This window comes from Pan troglodytes, chromosome 1, assembly GCF_028858775.2.
Source record: "Pan troglodytes isolate AG18354 chromosome 1, NHGRI_mPanTro3-v2.0_pri, whole genome shotgun sequence".
Lineage (NCBI taxonomy): Eukaryota > Metazoa > Chordata > Mammalia > Primates > Hominidae > Pan > Pan troglodytes.
In genome coordinates, this window is record NC_072398.2 from 225,420,638 (window position 1) to 225,444,254 (window position 23,617).

The following is a 23,617-nucleotide window of genomic DNA, read 5'->3' on the forward strand; positions in this document are numbered from 1 at the left end:
CTCACACTCTCCCACGACAGGAGACCAGATACGCATTTCACTTCTTTATTGGCAGCCCGGAGCCTGGTCTAGGCTCTCCCAGGCGCTTACACGTCCCAACCCCAGACTGCGATGCCCAAAGACCTCCCGGACACCCCGGCCTGCTCGACCTTCGACCCTCAGGGCAGAGAAGGCTGCCAGCCGTGCCTGCTGACCCACTGGTCAGGTGGAGCCGCAGCGCCTCGTGTAGTCCTGAATGGAGGCCTGGAAGTGCTCTGTGCTGTTGAGGTCTGGGCGGTAGAGGATCACGTAGCACTTAGGCAGAAAATACCCGCCGAAGCCGCTGCTCAGGCTGCTCAGCCCAGCCATCATGTTGGCCGCAGGCAGGTACTTGCCGTCGTAGACGCTGGCCGTGGTGAAGAAGGCGATCCAGGACACGAAGTTGAAGAGCAGGCTGAAGGTGACACATTTGGCCTCGTTGTAGTTCTCTGGCAAGTCCTTGCCCAGGTAGCTGCAGGCAAAGGCACTGATGGAGAGGAGGCCATTGTAGAGGAAGGCCAGTATGAAGCCCAGGGAGTTGGTCTCTGTGCACTCAAGCATCACCAGATGGGGGAAGCGCTGGTATTCCCTAGTGGGCAGTGGGGTCCACACCACCAGCCAAGTTAGACAGATAAGCAGCTGGGCCACTGAGCTGATCATCACAAACAGGCCAGCACCGTGGTTTTGGACCCAGGCGTGGTAGAATGTAGGTACCTTGGTGGAAAACTTGAAGATGATGATTAGTTGGAATGAGCGAACTGTCAGGCAGGACAGGAAGATGGTGAAACCAAGGGCAAAGAGGGCCTGGCGCAGCAAGCATGCAGGCCTTGTGGGTTCCCCAAAGAAGCCATAGAGGCTGCCACTACCTGCTGCCAGGGAGCCCAGCATAAGAAAGCACAGGCGGCCCCCTGCTGACCTCACCACAGGGGTGTCTAGGTGCCAGGCAAACAGGCCAGCAGTCCCAAGCAGCAGCAGCAGCAGCAGCGTGTTAGCTGCCAGCAGCACCCAAGAGGTGTGCTCATGCAAAGCCAAAAACACCACAGTGCGCGGGAAGCAGGTCTGGCTTCCCTCAGGTGCCCACTCTTCTTTCCCACAAGGCTGGCATCTGTAGAGGTCTGAAAGGGAAGGCCAAGAAGGTTCCTGAGAGCTAGATGAGCAGAGTAGGAATAGGAAATAGGGGCCTGCAAGATACTGGGAGAATTGTACCAGGGCAGCTAGACTATACTAGGCATAGTGGGATGGGGGTAGCCGGGAGTGGGGCCTGAGGCCACGCATTTCCTCAAAATGCCTGTGTTAATTACAGACTCTGGAGACACACAGGTCGGTTCTGTATGGCTCATGATCCCATGAGGGTTTTGCAAACCCTAGGGAGGACCTTAACCTGGTAGCTCTGCCCACATACCAGAGAGGTTACGATCTGATGGGAGCAGCCTGCTCCCAAGGGAGGGCATTGTAACCCCTCTCTCTTGCCAGCATTTCCATGAACCACTTTCCTGAGCCGCTGCTCTGTGGTTTCTCTGAGTCCTGACCCTCTGAGGACAGAAGGGAAGTATTCCTGTCCCTACAGAGATGGTGAAAGGAAAGAATGTGGCCCCTGGACACCAACTAAGGACCTGAGTCCTTAGCTACCTAATTTGCTCTCTGTTCTTGACCTTGCATTTCTGGATGGGGAATGCTGTTTTTTTTCTCTGCTGCAGACACGCTAGTATCTGTATTCAGGCCAAGCTGTTCAAGGAGCTAGCTGTCTTTGGCATGGGCAACAGAAGGGACAGTAGGACAAGAGGGCACAAAGGGAACAATAGCTATATTCATTTAGAGAAAGAGGTTGAATTCAGGATACGACTGCTTTTGTAGGAGTTGTGATGACAGCTCTCTAACAGAGGACACACCTCAGTCTAAGGCTTTCAGTTGGCTAATTCTTTCTTTCTTTCTTTTTGAGACGGAGTTTTTCTCTTGTCGCCCAGGCTGGAGTGCAATGGTGCAATCTCGGCTCACCGCAACCTCCGTCTCCCGGGTTCAAGCGATTCTCCTGCCTCAGCCTCCCGAGTAGCTGGAATTACAGGCACACGCCACAACGCCTGGCTAACTTTTTTTGTATTTTTAGTAGAGATGGGGTTTCACCATGTTGGTCAGGCTGGTCTCGAACTCCTGACCTCAGGTGATCCACCCACCTCGGCCTCCCAAAGTGCTGGGATTACAGGCGTGAGCCACCACGCCCGGCCTCTTTTCTTTTTTTTTTGGGACGAATTCTCGCTCTGTGGTCCAGGCTGGAATGCATCTTGGCTCACTGCAACCTCCGCCTCCTGGGTTCAAGTGATTCTCCTGCCTCAGCCTCCCGAGTAGCTGGGATTACAGGCACGCGCCACCACACCCAGCTAATTTTTTATATTTTTGGTAGAGATGGGGTTTCACCATGTTGGCCAGGCTGGTCTCGAACTCCTGACCTCAAGTGATCCACCCGCCTCAGCCTCCCAAAGTGCTAGGATTACAGGCATGAGCCACCGCACCCAGCGGCTGATTCTCTTGATCAGAATTCTGTCTGGTAGCAGGTGTCCTCCAACCTGAAGCTAACTGGCAGCCCAGTGACTGGGCCTTGGTTCTGGGGCAGGTCACATGGGGCCCAAGGGAGGCCCTCCCTCCACCGTGCAGCCCCCGGGAGTGCTGGGTAGCTCGCCTGCTCCATTGCCCACTCACCACTCTTGTTGAGGAAGGTCCCAGCCCCACAGGGCACACACTCAAAGCAGCAGTGATGGAAACCCGTAACCACTCGCTGGTGCCCTTCAAGACAGTCGCTGGAACACACAGACTTAGGCACCTGTAAGAAGCCAGAGGGGCCCAAGTCAAAGGACAGCTCACATGTGGAACAGAAAACAGAATCTCTGTGCATCTGCCCTCAGGGCTCACTCCCAGGGCAGGGCCCCTGGTCGTGTGAACTTCCGCCCCAGGGCATCTGCACACTCGCCTACGGAGTGTCTTCCCTGCTTCCCTGGCCAGGATGGGTAGAGTGGTGGCAGCTGGACCCCTGGGGCCCCCCTCCTGCTCCCTGTACACTGTGTCAGCATCACCCCCAGGCTCTAGGTTGCCCATAAGCCAGTTACGTGGTGAGTAGCCACATCCCCATTACCTGGTTGTCCTTTCCGTGCCACTGGATTTTGGTCTCATTTATGTTTAGCTGAACTGGAGACCATGTGGAGGAACCGAGGACCGTGAAGGTCCACTTGGGTCCATTCCAGTCCCAGGCAATTATGTTATAGCTACTGAGGGGATCTCCGTTGTCATTAAACGCCACAGTGTCCTTGTGTAGAAGGAAATGCACCTTGTGGATCTGCTCCAAAAGCTGAAAGAAACGCGTATCATGAAGCCACCACAGACAGCACAGACCCACATGGTCCCAGAAGCAAGGGCCTGGGGCCTTCCTGGGTTTCCGTCCTGGTGGTTTCAGCCCATCAGGAAGGTCTCGTCCCTTCCTTCTTAGGAAGCCCCTCAATCTTCCCCACCAACCTCCTGAGAGGAGGCCTCTAACAAACACTCCTTTACAGACAGTTTTAGCCCTGGATCTTATCACTTGACACTTCCAAGACACAGTGGGTGAGAGAAGGCAAGGATCAGAGAGAAAGATCTGTCTAAGAGAAGAGAGCTAATGCCTGTAATCCCAGCACTTTGGGAGGCCGAAGCAGGAGGATCACTTGATGCCAGGAGTTCGAGACCAGCCTGGCCAACATGGTGAAACCCCATCTCTACTAAAAATACAAAAATTAGGCCGGGTGCGGTGGCTCACGCCTGTAATCCCAGCACTTTGGGAGGCCGAGGTGGGCGGATGACAAGGTCAGGAGATTGAGACCATCCTGGCTAACATGGTGAAACCCCGTCTCTACTCAAAATACAAAAAAAATTAGCTGGGCGTGGTGGCGGGCGCCCGTGGTCCCAGCTACTTGGGAGGCTGAGGCAAGAGAATGGAGTGAACCTGGGAGGCGGAGCTCACAGTGAGCCAAGATCGCGCCACTGCATTCCAGCCTGGGCAACAGAGCGAGACTCTATCTCAAAAAAAAAAAAAAAATTATCCAGGCGTGGTGGTGGGTGCCTGTAATCCCAGCTACTCAGGAGGCCGAGGCAAGAGAATCACTTGAACCCAGGAAGTGGAAGTTGCAGAGAGCCGAGATCGCATCACTACACTGCAGCCTGGGTGACAGAGCCAGACTGTCTCAAAAAACAAAACAAAACAAAACAAAAAAACTCAAGTTAGTGGCATTTATCCCCCTTGGCATTTAGAGTGACCAGAGAGTGCCCACTCTGCTCATCTCAGGATTGGCTGTTCTCCCTGACAGGAGGTGCTGGGGTGGGCTCTCTTACCTGCCAGGGGTAGACTCGGCCCCTGGAACAAGCTCCAGAGGCACAGCCCAGGAGCTGGTGGAGGCCATGGGCCACCGCATACACAGCCCGGTACGCGTTGTAGGCAGAACTCATGGAGAAGGCTTTGAGCTTGGGCATCGTGTGTGCCATGAAAGCTTGGCATTCTCTGCAGAGCTGATTGCTGCTGCACCAGGAGCCCTTGTGGCAAGGCCTAGGGGCCTCCTTGTCTGCCCGGGCATAGGCTTCTTCAAACGCCTTCAGGCGAGGGACAGTCCTCTTCTGGATGGCCACGCCCAGCACCATCCCAATGCGCTGGATCCCGGGCACCCCGGTGATGTGCCTGGAGAGGGCCCAGGCTTCTGAGGCGACCCACACCTTGCCAGTCAGGTTGGTCAGCACCACGGACTCGAAAAACACCCTGGCCAACTGCCGGCTGGAAAAAACAACCACGACGGTGGCCCCAGCCTGGGCCAGGTGGCGCATGAGGCACTGCATCCTCTCATCGCCCACCTGGGCAGAGAAGGGCATGATGTCCTTGAAAGCAATGCAGATCCCCTGACCAGTGGCCTGGTTCTCCAGTGCCTGCACCCCTAGCTGCCCATAGTCGTCACTGCTGCCAACCAGAGAGATCCAGGTCCACCCGAACTTCTGCAGCAGCAGCACCATGGTCTCCACCTGGTACTTGTCGTTGGGGATGGTGCGCAGGAAAGAGGGATACTGCCGCTTCACGCTGAGCGTCTCACTGCTGGCCGCATAGCTGATCTGTGGGAGGTCCCGTTCAGCCATTTCAGTCTCCACTGAAGGCCCCCCCAGTGCCTGGCCCTGTGCTGGGTGTGGGGATACAGGGAGCCGGGGGGACCAGGAGAGCACCCCTCATCCTGTGAAACTGACAAATCACCTGCGAAGGCTCCACTGGGGCAGGTTCTGGGGGAGGGGTGGGAATCTGCCTGGGGACAAGGGGTGAGGGGATGCATTCCAAGCAAAGGAGACAAAACCTGCATAGGAGTGAAATAGTCCCGTGTGTTTGGGGACCTTCAGGGACTTCCACTGGAGGCAGTTTGCAAGGAAGAAGAGAAGCATGTGTAGGTCAGGGCAGAAGTTAGGTTAGTGGCCTGTTAGGAACTGGGCCTCACAGGAGGAGGTGAGCAGCTGGTGAGTAAGCGAAGCTTCATCTGTATTTACAGCTGCTCCTCTCCTGTCAGATCAGCAGCAGCATCAGATTCTTGTAGGAGCTTGAACCCTACTGTGAACTGCGCATGCGAGAGATCTAGGTTGCACGCTACTTATGAGAATCTAATGTCTGATGATCTGTCACTGTCTCCCATCACCCCCAGATGGGACCATCTAGTTGTAGGAAAACAAGCTCAGGGCTCCCACTGATTCTACATTATGGTGAGTTGTATAATTATTTTATTATATTAATACATTATGGCCGGGCACAGTGGCTCACACCTGTAATCCCAGCACATTGGGAGGCCGAGGTGGGCGGATCACGAGGTTAGGAGTTTGCGACCAGCCTGGCCAATATGGCAAAACCCCATCTCTACTAAAAAATACACAAATTAGCCGGGCGTGGTGGCAGCGTGCGCCTGTACTCCCAGCTACTTGGGAGGCTGAGGCAGGAGAATTGCTTGAACCCGGGAGGTGGAGGTTGCAGTGAGCCGAGATCACGCCACTGCACTCCAGCCTGGGCGACAGAGCGAAACTCCGTCTCAAACAAACAAACAAACAAACAAATAAATATATATGTATGTATAAAACAATGTAATAATATAAAGTGCACAATAAATGTAATGCACTTGAATCATCCTGAAACCAACCCCTCACACACCCGTCCTTAGAAAAATTGTCTTCCACGAAACCAGTCCCTGATGCCAAAAAGGTTGGGGGCCACTGCTGTAAGCCACAGGGAGTCCCTAAGGATGTCCACAGAGAAGTGCTATGTTCGGACTTGCTTTTTTTCTTTTCTTTCTGAGACAGTCTTGCTCTGTCGCCCAGGATGGAGTGCGGTGGCGTGATCTTGGCTCACTGCAACCCCTGCCTCCTGGGTTCAAGAAATTCTCCTGCCTCAGCCTCCTGAGTAGCTGGGATTACAGGTGCCTGCCACCACGCCTGGCTAATTTTTGCATTTTTAGCAGAGATGGGGTTTCACCACGTTGGCCAGGCTGGTTTCCAACTCCTGACCTCATGAGCTGCCCACCTCAGCCTCCCAAAGTGCTGGGATTACAGGCGTGAGCCCCCGCGCCCGGCGCCCGGCCAGGACTTGCATTTTATGAGCGTATCTCTGACTTCAGTGAGGAATGAGTTAGAAGAAATTTAAGACTAGAATCAGGGGGAAGCCTTAGGACACTGATGGGAGAATCTAGCTGAGGGGTGATGCTGGTCTGAATTCCAGCTGTGGCTGTGGCAGTGGAAAAGGAGGCCAGAAAGGATGAAAGGTGGGGAGCAGGGCAAGGAGGATCGGCAGTGGGCAGGACTCCAGGGTGATGGCCACTCCCTCACTACCCTCCACCAGAGGGTTGGGACTAATACAGGAAGAAAAGAGGCTTTTGTTGTGTAGGGAGGTAAGGTCAATCTGGGCCTTGCTGGGTCCATGATGTGGCAATGTTGGGCCAGCATCAGGGGCTCAGATCAGAGGGGAGGGGACTGAGAATGGGAGGTTAAACCACGAGCCCACAGCCTGCCTGGGAACTGGAAAAGGGGAGGAGAGGAGGGTGAAGCCTGCTCCGGGGAATCACCTACCTTTTCAGAGGAAGTGGGGCAAAAGGAGAGAAGGGCTGCAAGTGAAAGCCAGGTGGGGGCAGGGGGCTGAGGGGGGCATAAATTCCAAGGAAAGACTCTCATAGGAGGACTGGTCAAAAATGTCACAAAGGGCACGGTGCCTCATGCCTGTAATCTCACCACTTTGGGAGGCCAAGGCAGGTGGATTGCTTGAGCCCAGGAGTTCAAGGCCAGTCTAGGCAACATAGTGAGACCTCTATCTCTACAAAAAATACAAAAATTAGCCAGGCATGGTGGCACATGCCTGTGGACCCAGCTACTTAGGAGTATGAGGTGGGAGGATTGCTTGAGCCTGGGAGACAGTGAGCCAACACTGCGCCACTGCACTCCAGCCTGAGTGTCAGAGTGAGACTGGGTCTCAAAAAAAAAAAAAAAAAAAAAAAAAAAATCACAAGTCACCTTAGATAAAGAAGGACTGCAAAGTAGGATTTGGATACCTAGAAGGTGCCCCAGCTCACAGCAAAAGCAAGAGTGGTGGGGACAGAATCGGGCTGAGGGTCAATGAGGGCAGGGAGAGGCCAGCAGGAAACTCCCATGGGAAGGGGCAGGGAGTCAGTGCTCAGGGTAGAGGGCCTGGAGGAGGGAGAGGAATGAGGGCAACCACAGGCCAGGCAGGAACCCATGGGGAAGGATCCATAAGCCAAGGAGGGGCTGTGGTCCAAGGTACAGGGCAAGAATAAGCACAGAGACAGGACTGACATCAGCAAGGTGAGGCATGTCAGCACCTCTGAGCCAGGAGGGAAGAAGGAAAGGCAGGCAGGAGAGACTGGGATGATGTGGAGCAGTCTATGGGGTGGGAAGCAAAGGGTGTCCTTTTTTGGGGGGAGGATGGAGGGGACAAGGTATCACTCTGTCACCCAGGCTGGAATGCAGTGGTGCAATCTCAGCTCACTGCAACCTCCACCTCCCAGGTTCCAGCAATTCTCCTGTCTCAGCCTCCCGAGTAGCTGGGATTACAGGCACACACCACCATTCTCAGCTAACTTTTGTATTTTTAGTAGAGATGGGGTTTCGCCATACTGGCCAGGCTGGTCTCGAACTCCTGGCCTCAAGAGATCTGCCCAGCCTCCCCAAGGGATTACAGGCATGAGCCACAGCGCCCGTCCAGGGTGTCCATTCCTAACAAAGGCAATGGAACCTCTGGAGGGAGGAGGGAAGTGGAGGGCAGCAGGGGTACAGCTGAGTGGCAGTAGTTCCCAAGGAGAATGGGTTTTCCCATGAGAGTGGAGGGAGGGATCTGGAAGCAGCTCTGGAAAGAGAGGAAGGCTGGGGCAGGAACCACGCTGGGCAGGGACCCCTGACTTGTGACTAAAGAGCAGTGACCACCCAAGAGATCCAGGGGGCAGGCAGCCTTGGGGGGACAGCAGCTCTTGCCCACATGCCCCAGCCCAGACTTGCCTGAAGGGAGATGGGCAAAGGTCTGAGGCTCCAGCTTACCATGGGCACCAGGAAAGGGCTCAGCAGGGCGGCTGTGGTGGCAGCACGGTTGGTGCTGTCAGGCCCAATCACTGCCAGCACTGTAGGGGAATAGTGGAGAAGGTCTCCTTGGAGCTCTATGTGGTGTTGCCCTGGCAGGGAGAGCACTCTCAGCGTGGCATACACATTGGCAGAGTCAGAACACACATCATACAGCTGGTACCCCAGGGTGATGTTGGGCAGCAGGGCCGTGGAGTTGTTTATCTCCTCAACCCCAAGCCGCATAGCCTGGAAGAGGTGGTAGCCATGCTCATTGAAGCTACAAGACCTGTGGAGAAAGCCAGTAAGAGACAGCTGAGAAGGACAAGGCCCTGCTGAGACCCTCTGGCCTCCTAGACTCTGAGGCTTGGGAGCAAAGGGAACCTTTGAGGTCATCGGTCCAGTCCCCCAAACCACAACTTCAACAAGGGCTCTGAAGCTCAGTAGGAGGAACAAGCTGGCCCTGATGGAGAAACTTATTAGCACCGAAAAGGTCCTGAAGTCCTGGAGCAGAGAAACCTGCTACATTAGTCAGTGTTTTCCAGAGAGAGAGAGAAAGTGAGAAATTTAGTTTAAGGAATTGGTTCACATTGTGAGGGCTGGCAAGTTCAAATTTTACAGGACAGGCCAGCAGGCTGGACATTCTATAAAGAATTGATGTTACTATGCTCTTCAGTCCTAAGGCGGTCTGGAGGCAGAATTCCCTCAATTCCCTCCTTGTGCAGAAACCTCAGGCTTTTTTTTTTTTTTTTTGAGATGTGTTAGGGACCCAACCCAGCAAAGGCCCTCTGCCAAGGCAGATGTTCCCCTCACCTTGTTTTTCTCCATCCCCTCCTTTTCTCACCACCTGCAGGCCCTCTGCCAAGGCAGATGTTCCCCAGCTGTTGTTTTTTCCCCTAACATCTGCCCATCAACCAGGATGTGGCTCTACCCAGAAACAGCCCCCACTCCCTAAAATATACTTACACCCCGTAAGCCTGTAAATTTTGAAAAACTTAAAGAAACTTCCCAAAAGGCAGACGAAAATCCTGCCCAATTCCTTTCCCGCCTTACAGAGTCTCTCCAAAAATATACCTGCATCGACACTGCCTCCCAAGAAGGAACTATTGTTCTTTTTTTTTTTTTTTTTTTTTTTGAGACGGAGTCTCACACTCTTGCCCAGGCTGGAGTGCAGTGGCGCAATCTCGGCTCACTGCAAGCTCCGCCTCCCGGGTTCACGCCATTCTCCTGTCTCAGCCCCCGGAGTAGCTGGGACTACAGGCACCCGCCACCACGCCCAGCTAATTGTTTTTGTATTTTTTTTTAGTAGAGATGGGGTTTCACCATGTTAGCCAGGATGGTCTCAATATCCTGACCTTGTGATCCGCCCACCTCAGCCTCCCAAAGTGTTGGGATTACAGGCGTGAACCACCGCGCCCGGCTGGAACTATTGTTCTCAATACCTATTTTATCTCCCAATCTGCCCCCAACACCTGGTGTAAACTTAAAAAGGCTGAAGATGGCCCTCAAACCCCACAACAAGACCTCCTTAACCTGGCTTTCAAAGTCTTCAATAATAAGGATGAGCAAAGTAAATTAGATAGAGCCTAAAGAGATCGCGCTAAATACCAACTTCTAGCTGTGGCTATCCGTCAATCTAGCCATAGTACACAAGGGCACAAAAGACCCGATAGCAGTAATCCTCCCGGGCCCTGCTTTAAGTGCGGCAAAGAAGGCTACTGGGCAAAGAAGTCCTAATCCACGAGTGATGAAGAGCACTTGCCCAGTCTGCCAGCAGACAGGCCACTGGAAGTCTGACTGTCGCCTCAACAGATGGACAGAAAAGCCTGCACCTCAGAATCACCTCCCCTTGAGTGAGACAGAAGGTGAAGAATTGCTTACACTCCCGCAGCTCCTTGACCTAGCCGCTGAAGATGGACGAGGCCCAGGGCCCCAGGCCCCAACTGCCAAACTGCCATCAATGCAGCAGAGCCCAGGGTAACTCTGCTAGTATCAGGTAAGCCGATCTCCTCTTTTTTTTTTTTTTTTTTTTTCTTTGAGACGGAGTCTCACTCTGTCGCCCAGGCTGGAGTGCAGTGGCGCAATCTCCCCTCACTGCAAGCTCCGCCTCCCGGGTTCACGCCATTCTCCTGTCTCAGCCTCCCGAGTAGCTGGGACTACAGGTGCGCACCACCGCGCCTGGCTAATTTTTTGTATTTTTAGTAGAGACGGGGTTTCACCGTGTTAGCCTGGATGGTCTCGATCTCCTGACCTCATGATCCGCCCGTCTCAGCCTCCCAAAGTGCTGGGATTACAGGCGTGAGCCACTGCGCCCAGCCGCCGATCTCCTTTTTAATCAATACCAGGGCCACCTACTCGGCCTTGCCTGAATTCTCAGGACCAACTCATCCCTCTCAGTCTCAGTTGTGGGGATTGACAGATTCATCTCGCATCCATGTGCCACCAGACCTCTTACTTGTTCCCTATTCAATACCATTTTCTCATAGTCTTTCTCTCATGCTTCATTGACCCATCCCCATTCTAGGCTGAGACCTTTTAGCCAAATTCAAGGCTTGTATCACCTTTTCTTGCCTCCCCCAACCTGAGTCCCTCCTACTCCTCTCTGCCAGTCCAGTCCCTGACCCCTCTCCCCAGCACCCACTTCCCACCTTTCTTGTTAACCCAATAATGTAGGATACCACCATCCCTTCCCTAACTGCTCATCATGACCCCATCAAAATCCAGCTAAAAGGCCGGGCGCGTGGCTCACGCCTGTAATCCCAGCACTTTGGGAGGCCGAGGCGGGCAGATCACGAGGTCAGGAGATCAAGACCATCCTGGCTAACATGGTGAAACCCCGTCTCTACTAAACATACAAAAAATTAGCCAGGCACGGTGGCGGGCACCTGTAGTCCCAGCTACTTGGGAAGCTGAGGCAGGAGAATGGTGTGAACCTAGGAGGTGGAGCTTGCAGAGAGGCGAGATAGCGCCACTGCAGTCTGGCCTGGGCAACAGAGCGAGACTCCATCTCAAGACCCCTCCAAATTCCCCAACATCCCCCAATACCCCATTTCTCTAACCCACCAAAAGGGTCTACAGCCCATCGTAAACAAGCTCTGCTCACGTGGTCTTCTTTGACCAACACACTCTCCTTGTAACACCCCCATCCTCCCCATTAAAAAATCAGATGGCTCATATCGACTGGTTCAAGACCTCCAAGCCATTAATCAGGCAGTCCTCCTATTCACCCTGTAGTCCCTAACCCCTATACACTTCTCTCTCTCATCCCCTCCAGTACCACCCACTACACTGCTATTGACCTAAAAGATGACTTCTTTACCATTCCCCTACATCCTGATTCCCAAAACCTCTTTGCCTTCACCTGGACTGACCCTGACACCCTCCAATCACAGCAACTCATAGGGACTGTCCTTCTCCAAGTCTTCAGGAATGGTCTTCATTTCTTTGGGCAAGTCATAGCCCAAGACCTCACCTCCTTAGACCTTTCCCCCAGCCGTCTTCTTCAATATGTGGATGACCTCCTCCTCTGTAGTCCTTCCCTAGAAGACTCTCAGACTCACACTATTACCCTTCTAAACTTTCTTGCTAACAAAGCATATGGGGTGTCCCCCTCCAAAGCACAACTCTCCACCCCAACAGTAACATACTTAGGAGTCCAACTCTCCCCCGGGGCCCAAGCCATGACCCTGGCATGGGTAGCCTTAATAGACGGCCTACCCCCACCCTCCTCTAAGAGTGAAATTCTCTCTTTCTTAGGAATGCAGGCTTCTTCAGAATATGGATCCCCAACTTTGCCCTCCTAGCCAGCCCCCTCTATGAAGCAGCCAAAGGCTCTCTAAATGGGCCTCTAAATTCTTCTCACAACATAATCCCCAGCTTCCACAAACTTAAAACCGCCCTTGTGAATTGCCTGGACCCAGGAGTCGGAGGTTGCAGTGAGCTGAGGTGGCGCCACTGCACTCCAGCCTGGGCAACAGAGCGAGACTCCGTCTCCAAAAAGAAAACAAACAAACAAAAAAAACGCCCTTGTAACCACTCCTGCTCTATCTTTGCCTGGCATTTCTCAGCCCTTCACTCTCTACACAGCTGAGAACCATGGAATAGCCCTTGGTGTCCTTGGCCAACAAAAAGGAAGCCCTCCTTCTTTTGCTCCTGTAGCTTACCTTTATAAACAACTATACAATACCACTCGAGGATGGCCAACTTGCCTCAGAGCTCTAGCAGCAGCGGCCACCCTAGCCTTAGAAAGCAAAAACCCAACATTCGGTCAAGACACCACCGACAGCCCACATAATCTATAAGATCTTCTTTCCTCCCGAGCACTAAGTGCCCTTTCTCCATCCCGCATCCAACCACTTCATGCTCTCTTTCTCGAAAACCCTGAGTTCTGTCTCTCCAAAAGTGCTCCCCTTAACCCTGCATCTCTAATTGCAGTATCTTCCTCTCCTCCCACCCACTCCCGTACTGAGATGCTTAATCACCTGCAGTCTAATTTCCCTAATATCTCCCATGAACCTCTCCTCAATCCTGAAGTTATTCATAGAAATTCTAACATCTCCTCACTAATCCTTCCATATGGGTGCGTGCCCCCTGTACCTACTCCTTCACCCTTATTTCTCCTCCCCCCACTTATTCACCGCACTAAGAGACATAACCTCCAACTGTCGTATATTCTGTTACTTCCTCCCAAGCAGCGCTCCGCTCCCCCCATCCCTACACATCAGCTCAGAGGAACACTCCCAGGGGAGGACTGGCTGGTAGACTTCACCCACTTGCCTCCCGTCAAGAGGACAAAATTTCTTCTTACTCTTATAGACACCTTCTCTGAGCAGGTAGAAGCATTTCTGACCTCTTCAGAAAAGGCCGCAGTAGTCGCCCAAATTCTTATAGCAGATATCATCCCTAGATTTGGTCTCCCTTGCTCCATACAGTCAGACAATGGCCCTAGCTTCATCTCCCAAATCACCCAACAGGTTTCTCAGTCCCTCAGCGTCCAGTGGCGCCTCCATATCCCATACTGACCCCAGTCATCAGGAAAAGTTGAAAGGGCAAATGGCATCCTTAAAACTCGGTTAACCAAACTCACTCTTGAAGTCCAGAAACCCTGGACCTCCCTTCTGCCCATAGCCCTAGCCCACACCAGAGCCAGCCCAAAAGCACCCTCCTTCCTCAGTCCATTTGAGTTAACGTATGGACGCCCTTTCCTCTTACAAAACAGGCCCCCTTCTAACTCTCAGCTAGGAGAATACCTCCCAACACTCTCTCTCATCCACCATCTTCTCCACGAACAAGCCGACCAGGCCCTCCCAAAACCCCATGAAGCCTCCACGACCAGACTCTCCTTCTAGGAGAACATGTCTTCTTAAAAACTCTTAACCCAACCAGCCCCAGGTCTAAGTGGGAAGGCCCTTTCCAAGTCATCCTCACAATCCCCACCGCAGCCAAACTCTCAGGACATGCTTCTTGGTACCAACTTTCTAGATTAAAAAGGGCTCCTACGACTAGTCTGCCTACAAGTGACCCACCCGCCACCTTCCGCCGATTCTCCAGTACCCTCCTTGGCCCAACTAAACTCTGCCTCATGCCCGTCCCTAAAGGAGACCCTTAAACAATACCCAGACTCCTCCTTCTCCTCCTGACAATCCCAAGTACATTCCTGATTTCTCTCAAATGCCCTGTTCCTGCCTACCTTGCCACTTCACCGTCTTCATCCTCTCCGTTTGCCAAGACATCTCCTGGTTTCAGCCCCGAATTCCCACTCTCGACTCTCTTTTAGAGTGGATAGATGACCTCCCCTTTCAAGGCACCCTGTGTGACTTTTCCCCAGCTGAAATACACTTATTTACTTTCCTACTTACTCTTTGCCTATCTACCGCTCCTAATCCCTTGGCTGCCCCACGTAGCCACACCTCCCCTTTCCAATAGTACCCAGCTACCTCTACAAGACCCTCAGCTTAACTCCCTCCCCACTAAACCAGTCCAACCCCATCCTAGCAGAAGACTGCTGGCTCTTTATCTCCCTATCAACTACCACCTATGTTGCCACCCCTATTCCCTCAAAAGACTGAGTTCTTACTAAGTTAAACTGTCACCCCCGTTATGAAGGAAAAAGCCCCTTACAACTTTTAGACATGCAATCATTGGCTAAATTTTCTATCATAGATACAACAGAAAACACTCTGACACGGCGCATAGTACAACTTTTACGCTCCTGTATCTCCAGTCTTACCCAATATACAAGTAATGACAAGCCCATTCACGGCCCTGTGGCCGCCAGCACCGGTCTGACTTTCCAAGCCCCTGTGTGTATCCAATGCAACCTGCCCTCAGGTCTGACTTTAGGTCACCTACTGTCCCATCAATGTAACCATACCTTACAGCTTCAAGCCCCAAATGACCACCAAAATTTTAAGGTCACCCAAACGGCCCAATTTAAACAACTCATCCACTTTTCAGGACCCCTAAAAGTCACCACCAGCTCTTTACTAAACAATCAAGATTTTGTAATGGCAGACATACAGGCTGTATGGCCATTCACCCATGGGCCTCTTGCAGCACAGCTCCCCTCCCTGCCAAATGCCTCCTTATACCCTCTTTCAATTACTCTTCCAAATGGCTCCTGGTAGACACAAAACGATTCTTGCTCCAGTGGGAGAATAAAACACGAGGAGCCTCTCCAATTATCCCTGCAACTCCTTTTCAGCCACTCACTGGAGCCGCCTTAGCAAGCACCCTAGGCAGGTAGGAGGATGAAAACAATAAACTCACGTGCTTTTTCAGTATACATAACCAGTTCTCTCTGCCCCGCCAAGGTACATTTTTCTTGTGTGGAACCTCAACCTATGTCTGCTTCCCTACCAATTGGACTGGCACCTGCACCCCAGTCTTCTTAAGCCCCAAAATTGACATTGCCCCTGGAAATCAGAGTTTACCAATCCCTATTAAAGCTCAAGTCCGTCAATGCAGAGCCGTACAGCTAACACCCCTGCTTATAGGACTAGGAATTACCACTGCAACAGGAAGAAGGATAGCAGGCTTGTCTGTTGGGAGAAAAGCTGAGTGTTGGGAGAGGAGCTGAGGCAGGGTTTGCATGTCTGACATAATGTAAAAGAGTCTTGGAACATGCCCAGGGTCCAGGGTCTAAAACCCCCATGGCCTGGGCAGGCGCGGTGGCTCATGCCTGTAATCCCAGCACTTTGGGAGGCCGAGGCGAGTGGATCACAAGGTCGGGAGATTGAGACCATCCTGGCTAACATGGTGAAACCCCATCTCTACTAAAAATACAAAAAATTAGCCGGGCGTGGTGGCAGTCGCCTGTAGTCCCAGCTACTTGGGAGGCTGAGGCAGGAGAATGATGTGAACCTGGGAGGCAGAGGGTGCAGTGAGCCGAGATCTCTGCATTACACTCTAGCCTGGGCAACAGAGTGAGACTCAGTCTCAAAAACAAACAAAAAAACCCTCCTGGCCTTTGGAGTGTGTCTAGACTTGCTGGCTCCTTGCTTCTAGCACTCCCATTATCTCAAGTAGCCATATGTTTCAAAGAAAATGCTAAACCGGCACAGCTGCAGCTCAGTCACTTGATACAGCACTTCCTTTCAACCCCCACATCCTCACCACCTGTTTCTTTGTTTGATCACCAATAAATAATGTGGGCTCCCAGAGCTGGGAGCTTTCGCAGCCTCCATACTAGAGTTGGCCCCCTGGTCCCACTTTCTCTTTTGTCTTTTCTTACTCCTTTAACTCCACTGGACCTCGTAGCCCCCACGGCCTGGTGTTGGGCCTGATCACCCCAACCCTTGTCCACCTCTCTGTCCTACTATCACGGTCTCTCAAAAGATCTCTTGGACAGCCTATAAGACAGCTGAATCCATCCTTACTCTCCAATCCCAAATAGACTTTTTTTTTTTTTTTTTTTTTTTTTGAGACGGAATCTCGTTCTGTTGCCCAAGCTGGAGTGCGGTGGCGCGAGCTGGGCTCCCTGCAAGCTCCGCCTCCCAGATTCAGGCTATTCTCCTGCCTCAGCCTCCCAAGTAGCTGGGACCACAGGCACCGCCCACCACCATGCCCAGCTAATTTTTTTGTATTTTTAGTAGACATGGGGCTTCACTGTATTAGCCAGGATGGTCTTGATCTCCTGACCTCATGATCGGCCCGCCTCAGCCTCCCAAAGTGCCGGGATTACAGGCGTGAGCTACCGTGCCCGGCCCCAGATAGACTCTTTAGCAGCAGGGTCACTTCAAAACTGTTGAGGTTTAGATCTCCTCACTGCCGAAAAAGGTGGACTGCGCATCTTCTTAGGAGAAGAGTGCTGTTTCTATACTGACCAGTCAGGACTAGTACGAGATGCTGCCCAACGGTTAAATGAAAGGGCTTCTGAAATCAGGCAGCACCTTTCAGACTCCTGGCCCCAGTAGTTTTGTAACCCCTAGGCACCCTGGCTAATGCCCCTCCTAGGCCCTGCCATAACCCATTTTCTCCTTTTAGCATTTGGCCCTTGCCTCCTACATCTCCTTACCCAGTTTTTACAGGACCATATTAGAGCCTTCACCCATGGGACAGTACAAGACATGATGCTACTTCAAGAACAACCGTCCCAACCCCACAGCCTTTCTCCATAAACATCGTCCCTCTTTTTTTTTTTTTTTTTTTTGAGACAGAGTCTTCCGACTCTGTCGCCCAAGCTGGAGTGCAGTGGCACGATCTCGGCTCACTGCAAGCTCTGCCTCCTGGGTTCACGCCATTCTCCTGTCTCAGCCTCCCGAGTAGCTGGGACTACAGGCGCCTGCCACCACGCCCAGCTAATTTTTTTTGTATTTTTTGTAGAGACGGGGTTTCACCGTGTTAGCCAGGATGGTCTTGATCTCCTGACCTCGTGATCCGCCCACCTCAGCCTCCCAAAGTGCTGGGATTACAGGCGTGAGCCAACATGCCCGGCCAACATCGCCCCTCTTTAGCTAGAAGCAGTCAGAAGGCAATGACACCCCCTCTCTATTACCTATTAAAGGATGGAATGTTAGGGACCCAACCCGGCAAAGGCCCACCGCCAAGGCGGATGTTTTCCCCACCCCTTGTTTTTCTCTGTCCCCTCTTTTTTTCACCACCTGCAGGCCCTCCGCCAAGGCAGATGTTCCCCAGCTGTTGTTTTGCCCATCGACCAGGAAGTGGGTTTACCCAGAAACAGCCCCTAGGAGCCCCTGCTCCCTCCCTAAAATACACTTATACCCCCTAGTCTGTAAGCCTGGGCTGCTGCCTCCTCTAATTGCTGTGGAGCAGCCCAGCAGGTTAATAAACGCTTGCCTGACTTTGGGTCTGCTTGTTCTTTCTCTCGGCTAACCTTACAAGATGGAGTTTCGCTCTTGTTGCCCAGGCTAGAGTACAACGGCATGATCTCGGCTTACCGCAACCTGTGCCTCCTGGGTTCAAGCGATTCTCCTGCCTCAGCCTCCCAAGTAGCTGGGATTACAGGCATACGCCACCATGCCCGGCTAATTTTATATATTTAGTAGAGAGGGGGGTTTCTCCATGTTGGTCAGGCTGGTCTTGAACTCCTGACCTCAGGTGATCCGCCCGCCTTGGCCTCCCAAAGTGCTGGGATTACAGTGAGCCATTCGCACCCGGCTTTTTTTTTTTTTTTTTTTTTGAGACGGAGATTCACTCTTGTTGCCTTGTTCAGGCTGGAGTGTAATGGCAGGATCTCGGCTCATTGCAACCTCCACCCACCAGGTTCAAGTGATTCTCCTGCCTCAGCCTCCAGAGTACCTGGGATTGCAGGTGTGCACCCACACGTCCAGCTCATTTTCGTACTTTTAGTAGAGACGGGGTTTCACGCGTTGACCAGGCTGGTCTTGAACTCCTGACCTCAGGTGATCCACCCGCTTCAGCCCAGGTGATCCACCCGCTTCAGCCTCCCAAAGTACTAGGATTACAGGCGTGAACCACCTCGCCCGGCCAAAACCTCAGGCTTTTTTTTTTTTGAGAGGGAGTCTCGCTCTGTCGCCCAGGCTGGAGTGCAATGGTGTGATCTCTGCTCACTGCAACCTCCACCTCCAAGGTTCAAGCAATTATCCTTCCTCAGCCTCCCAAGTAACTGGGATTACAGGCGCCTACCACCACGCCCAGCTAATTTTTTTGTATTTTAGTAGAGACAGGGTTTCACTGTGTTGCCCAGGCTGGTCTCGAACTGCTGAGCTCAGGCAATCCACCCGCCTCAGCCTCCCAAAGTGCTTGGATTACAGGCGTGAGTCACTATGCCCAGCTCAGGTCTGTTGATTTAAATGTTTACTACATCTAAAAAATAGCTTCAGGCTGGGCACGGCGGCTCATGCCTGTAATCCCAGCACTTTGGGAGGCTGAGGTGGGTGGATCACTTGAGGCCAGATGTTCGAGAGCAGCCTGGCCAACATAGTGAAACCCTGTCTTTATTAAAAGTACAAAAATTGGGGCCGGGCGTGGCAGCTCACGCCTGTAATCCCAGCACTTTGGGAGGCTGAGGCGGGTGGATCACGAGGTCAGGAGATTGAGACCATCCTGGCTAACATAGTGAAACCCTGTCTCTGCTAAAAAAATACAAAGAATTAGCTGGGCGTGGTGGCGGGCGCCTGTAGTCCCAGGTATTCCGGAGGCTGACGCAGGAGAATGATGTGAAACCAGGAGGCGGAGCTTGCAGTGAGCCGAGATCGCGCCACTGCACTCCAGCCTGGGCGACAGAGCGAGACTCCATCTCAAAAAAAAAAAAAAAAAAATACAAAAATTAACCAGGCATGCTGGCACATGTCTGTGATCCCAGCTACTTGGGAGGCTGAGGCAGGAGGATTGCCTGAATCTGGGAGGCAGAGGTTGCAGTGAGCCGAGATCGCACCAGTTGGCTCCAGGCTGGACGACGGAGGGAGACTGTCTCAAAATAATTTTTTTTTTTTTAGACTGAGTCTCGCTGGAGACTCTAGCCCAGGCTGGAGTGCACGATCTCGGCTCACTGCAACCTCTGCCACCCCGGTTCAAGTGATTCTTGTGCCTCAGCCTCCCAAGTAGCCAGGATTACAGGCACCAGCCACTAAGCCTGGCTAATTTTTGTATTTTTAGTAGAGGCGGGGTTTCACCATGTTGGCCAGGCTGGTCTGGAACTCCCAACCTCAAGTGATCTGCCTCCCTTGGCCTCCCAAAGTGCTGGGATGACAGGCATGAACCACCACGTTCGGCCAAAATAAATAAATTAAAAATACCTTCATGGCAACAGCTGGACTAATGTTTGACTACACAACTCTCGGCACTATAGCCTAGACAATCTGACACGCAAAATTCACCACCACGGCTCACACCTGTAATCTTAGCTCTTTGGGAGGCCTAGCACTGTGAGAGGACTGCTTGAGCTCAAGAATTTGAGACCAGCTTGGGCAATGTAGTGAGACCCTGTCTCTATAAAAAATTTAAAAAATTAGCGGTAAGTGTTGGCATATGCCTGTAGTTCCAGCTAGTAAGGAGGCTAGGGCCTCACTGAGGCCCAAGCAAAGCTGCAGTGAGCTATGATTGTACCACTGGACTCCAGTATGAGCAAAAGAGGAAGACCGTGTCTCAGAAAAAAAAAAAAAAAAAAACAACAACTAACCACTACACCTGCTTAACCTTGTTTAATTAGTGCTTCTCACCAGGACACTTACGAATGTGTTGAGGGCCTATATGCCTTATCACCCCTACTTCGGGAACTCCTGTCTGGAGCCCACCAGGAATGAGCCAGGGACAGGATTCAGCCCCGTTTAAAGAGCAGGCTAAGCCAGGTACAGTGGCCCATGCCTGTAGTCCTAGCTACTCAGGAGGCTGAGGATGGAGGATTGCTTGATCCCAGGAGGTGGAGACTAGCCTGGACAACATAGTGAGATCCCAGCTCAAAAAAACTTTTTTGTAATGGCTGGCACAGTGGCTCACCTAGAATCCCAATGCTGTGGGAGGCCCAGGCAGGAGAATCACTTGAGACCAGGAGTTTGAGACCAGCCTGAGCAACACAGTGAGACCACCTTCTCCACAAAAAATTAAAAAATTAGCCAGGAGTGGTGGTGCATGCCTGTAGTCCCAGCTACTTGGGAGGCTGGGGCAGGAGAATCACTTGAGCTTCAATGAGGCCCAAGTAAGGCTGCAGTGAGCTATGATTGCACCACTACACTCCAGCCTGGGGGAAACAGCAAGACCTCATCTCTATAAATAAACAAACAAACAAACAAATACATAAAGTGTGCTAGCCTGTTCCATTTTCCAGCCTCTTGCTTATTAGAAGGTCTTCCATGGTTTCTACCACTTCTGTCCCGAGTCTCTCAAAGGAGGGTTCGTGCCTCCTGCCTGAGACAATTCTTCAGGTATCTGAAGCCAGTTTTCATGTCTTCCCTCCTCCTGCTCTACTCAATCTCTCTTCCCAGCCCATTCTCTTTATCTCTTTATCCAGGTTTCTAGCTGTAGCCCTTCGAGTAGGTCGTCATACACTAGATTTCCAGAAACTTCTTCCTGAGCCAACCATCTCGTGTGCTTCATGGGTAGGACATCCTGCAGCCAAGCCTCGGCAGCATTCTTGGGCCTCTGGGTCTGTGACTTCCACAGTCTGCAAGCAACTGTCTACGTCTTTTTTTTTTTTTTTTTTTGAGATGGAGCCTCGCTCTGTCGCCCGGGTTGGAATGCAATGGTGTGATCTTGGCTCACTGCAACCTCCACCTCCGGGTTCATGCGATTCTCCTGCCTCAGGCTCCTGAGTAGCTGGGATTATAGGTGCACACCACCACACCCAGCTAATTTGTTGTATTTTATGTAGAGACAGGGTTTCACTATGTTGGCCAGACTGATCTCGAACTCCTGACCTCGTGATCCGCCTGTCTCAGCCTCCCAAACTGCTGGGATTACAGGCGTGAGCCACTGTGCTCGGCTGCAACTGTCTTCTTTAAAAGAAAAGCAGGCTGGGCGCGGTGGCTCAAGCCTATAATCCCAGCACTTTGGGAGGCCGAGGTGGGCGGATCACCTGAGGTTGGGAGTTGGAGACCAGCCTGACCAACATGGTGAAACCCCTGTCTCTACGAAAAATACAAAAATTAGCTGGGTATGGTGACACATGCCTATAATTCCAGCTACTCCCGAGGCTAAGGCATGAGAATCACTTGAGCCCAGGAGGAGGAGGTTGCAGTGAGTCAAGATTATGCCACTGCACTCCAGCCTGGATGACAGACTGAGTCTCCATCTCAAAAAAAAAAAAAAATATATATATATATAGATAGATAGATAGATAGATAGAATAGATATAAATAAAAGAAAAGCAGTAGTTTCCCTCTACCTAGATTGTTGACTTCATGATGGCACCAACCTAATTTATATTTGTCAAGCTCCTAAAGCATCTAATGGGATGTGTCTTCCCTTCCCACCCCATGAAGAACCATGGAGAATCATACTTGTCATCTGGGACTCTAGGGAACTTTGAACATGGGTAGGAGTGGAGAGAAGATAGAAGAGGGAAAAAGCGGCTGAGCGCGGTGGCTCACGCCTGTAATCCCAGCACTTTGGGAGGCCGAGGCGGGCGGATCACGAGGTCAGGAGATGGAGACCATCCTGGCTAACACGGTGAAACCCCGTCTCTACTAAAAATACAAAACATTAGCTGGGCGCAGTGGCGGGCGCCTGTAGTCCCAGCTACTCGGGAGGCTGAGGCAGGAGAATGGCGTGAACCCGGAAGGCAGAGCTTGCAGTGAGCTGAGATCGCGCCACTGCAGTCCCACCTGGGTGAAAGAGCGAGACTCCGTCTCAAAAAAAGAAGAGGGAAAAAGCTGCCCTTGCTTAGGCCTGGCCACCTAGGTATGGTACAAAGCCAAGAACCAATTTCAATGAAGTTACAATACAACACATTCTAACAGCAAGGGTGAAATAATTGGAAACTGGCCGAAGTGTCTAGGAAGGTCTAGTCAGCACTTAGGTGGCAAGTGGATTGATGAACAAGGCCTGGGGACAGTTCAAGGGGCAAAGGCAGAGGCAAGGTCCTGTTTGGAGGATGGCAGCCAGAGGGGCCCTATAGCCAGGGGTCCCACTAAGTGTGGCTCTGCTGGCCCCTCACTCACCTGTCACACAGGGTCACCTCGGGTCTGTGCCTCACCTGCAGACAGCCAGAATGGAGAGGGAACAGGCCTGCCAGGAGGTAATCTCCGTGGAGGCTGAAGTCAGGAGAAGACTCCGTGCTATGGCAGGCAAAGGCCCAGCAGCAGGAAATGAGAAGCTGCAGGCCGACCAGGCGAGCCTTGCAGAGCAGCATGCTGGCCAGATGCCCGCGCCTGGCATGGCCAAGGAGTGGCCTCTAAGGAGGCCAGTTGCTTAAATAGAAGGCAGCTGCCGGATGCTTCCTAACTTCAGGCCCCCAAAAGGGGTGGGACTGGAGCCCAGTGGCTAAAGCAGGACTGTTTGCCTTGACATTCCGGGCCTGCGGTCCCACTCAGGAACTGGGCAGGACGAAGGCACAGATGCAAACCAGGTGGCACCCAGTGACCCTTCCTCTGGACGGTTGTGGGTTCTGTCCACGCTCTGTGACTTCACCTGGCTTAGAAAAGGAGCTCTGGCATTTTGGGGCGAGGTGGGAGGCTGGAACACAACTTCTCCGGGTGTTGCGAGGTTTCAGAACTTTTTACCTGGGCCTCAGTTTACTAAATGAGACACAGCTTTGAGTCGACACCCCCCTGCCCCAGTCTCCAGTTTTCTGACATTAAGATTCTGAGCAAATTGTCATATACTTTCGCCTTGTTACCCAGGGTTGCTCACTTCAAAACAAATGCATGCAAACCGAAGGTATGCAAATAGACATGTTTTGCTTAAACTGCCAATCCTAAAGCTTTTTCTGCAGGAGAAAAAAAAATCCCGGTGTTTTTCCGGAGAGGTGGCCCATGGCTGGTCGCGAGGTTTCTGGCTTTCTCTCTCCGGCCGGCTGGGGTAGGGAATTTGCGTAATGTAAATGGAGTCCTCCGCGGAGCCCCTCGACCAGATCGGAAGGAACCTCCTAGTGTGC

At 52.3% G+C, this 23,617-nt stretch overlaps 1 protein-coding gene across 11 annotated transcripts; it reads right to left on the reverse strand.

The window, feature by feature from the left end:
• Positions 1 to 29: 29 nt before the first annotated feature.
• Positions 30 to 23,596, reverse strand: TAS1R1 (taste 1 receptor member 1). Of its 11 annotated transcripts, none has more exons than XM_063786902.1 (7): positions 17,474 to 17,575; positions 15,613 to 15,698; positions 8,587 to 8,893; positions 4,369 to 5,130; positions 3,143 to 3,355; positions 2,713 to 2,833; positions 30 to 1,133 (listed from the first exon to the last, which is right to left on the reverse strand). In XM_063786902.1, exons 3-7 carry the CDS (start codon positions 8,848 to 8,850, stop codon positions 202 to 204), a joined length of 2,292 nt encoding a protein of 763 aa, XP_063642972.1. In that variant the 5' UTR covers positions 8,851 to 8,893; positions 15,613 to 15,698; positions 17,474 to 17,575; the 3' UTR covers positions 30 to 201. The 11 variants fall into 11 exon arrangements, with proteins under 11 accessions (XP_063642972.1, XP_063642977.1, XP_054518246.1 ...); XM_063786907.1 differs by having other exon boundaries at positions 15,613 to 15,644; positions 17,474 to 17,570; XM_054662271.2 differs by having other exon boundaries at positions 17,442 to 17,556.
• Positions 23,597 to 23,617: the final 21 nt, after the last annotated feature.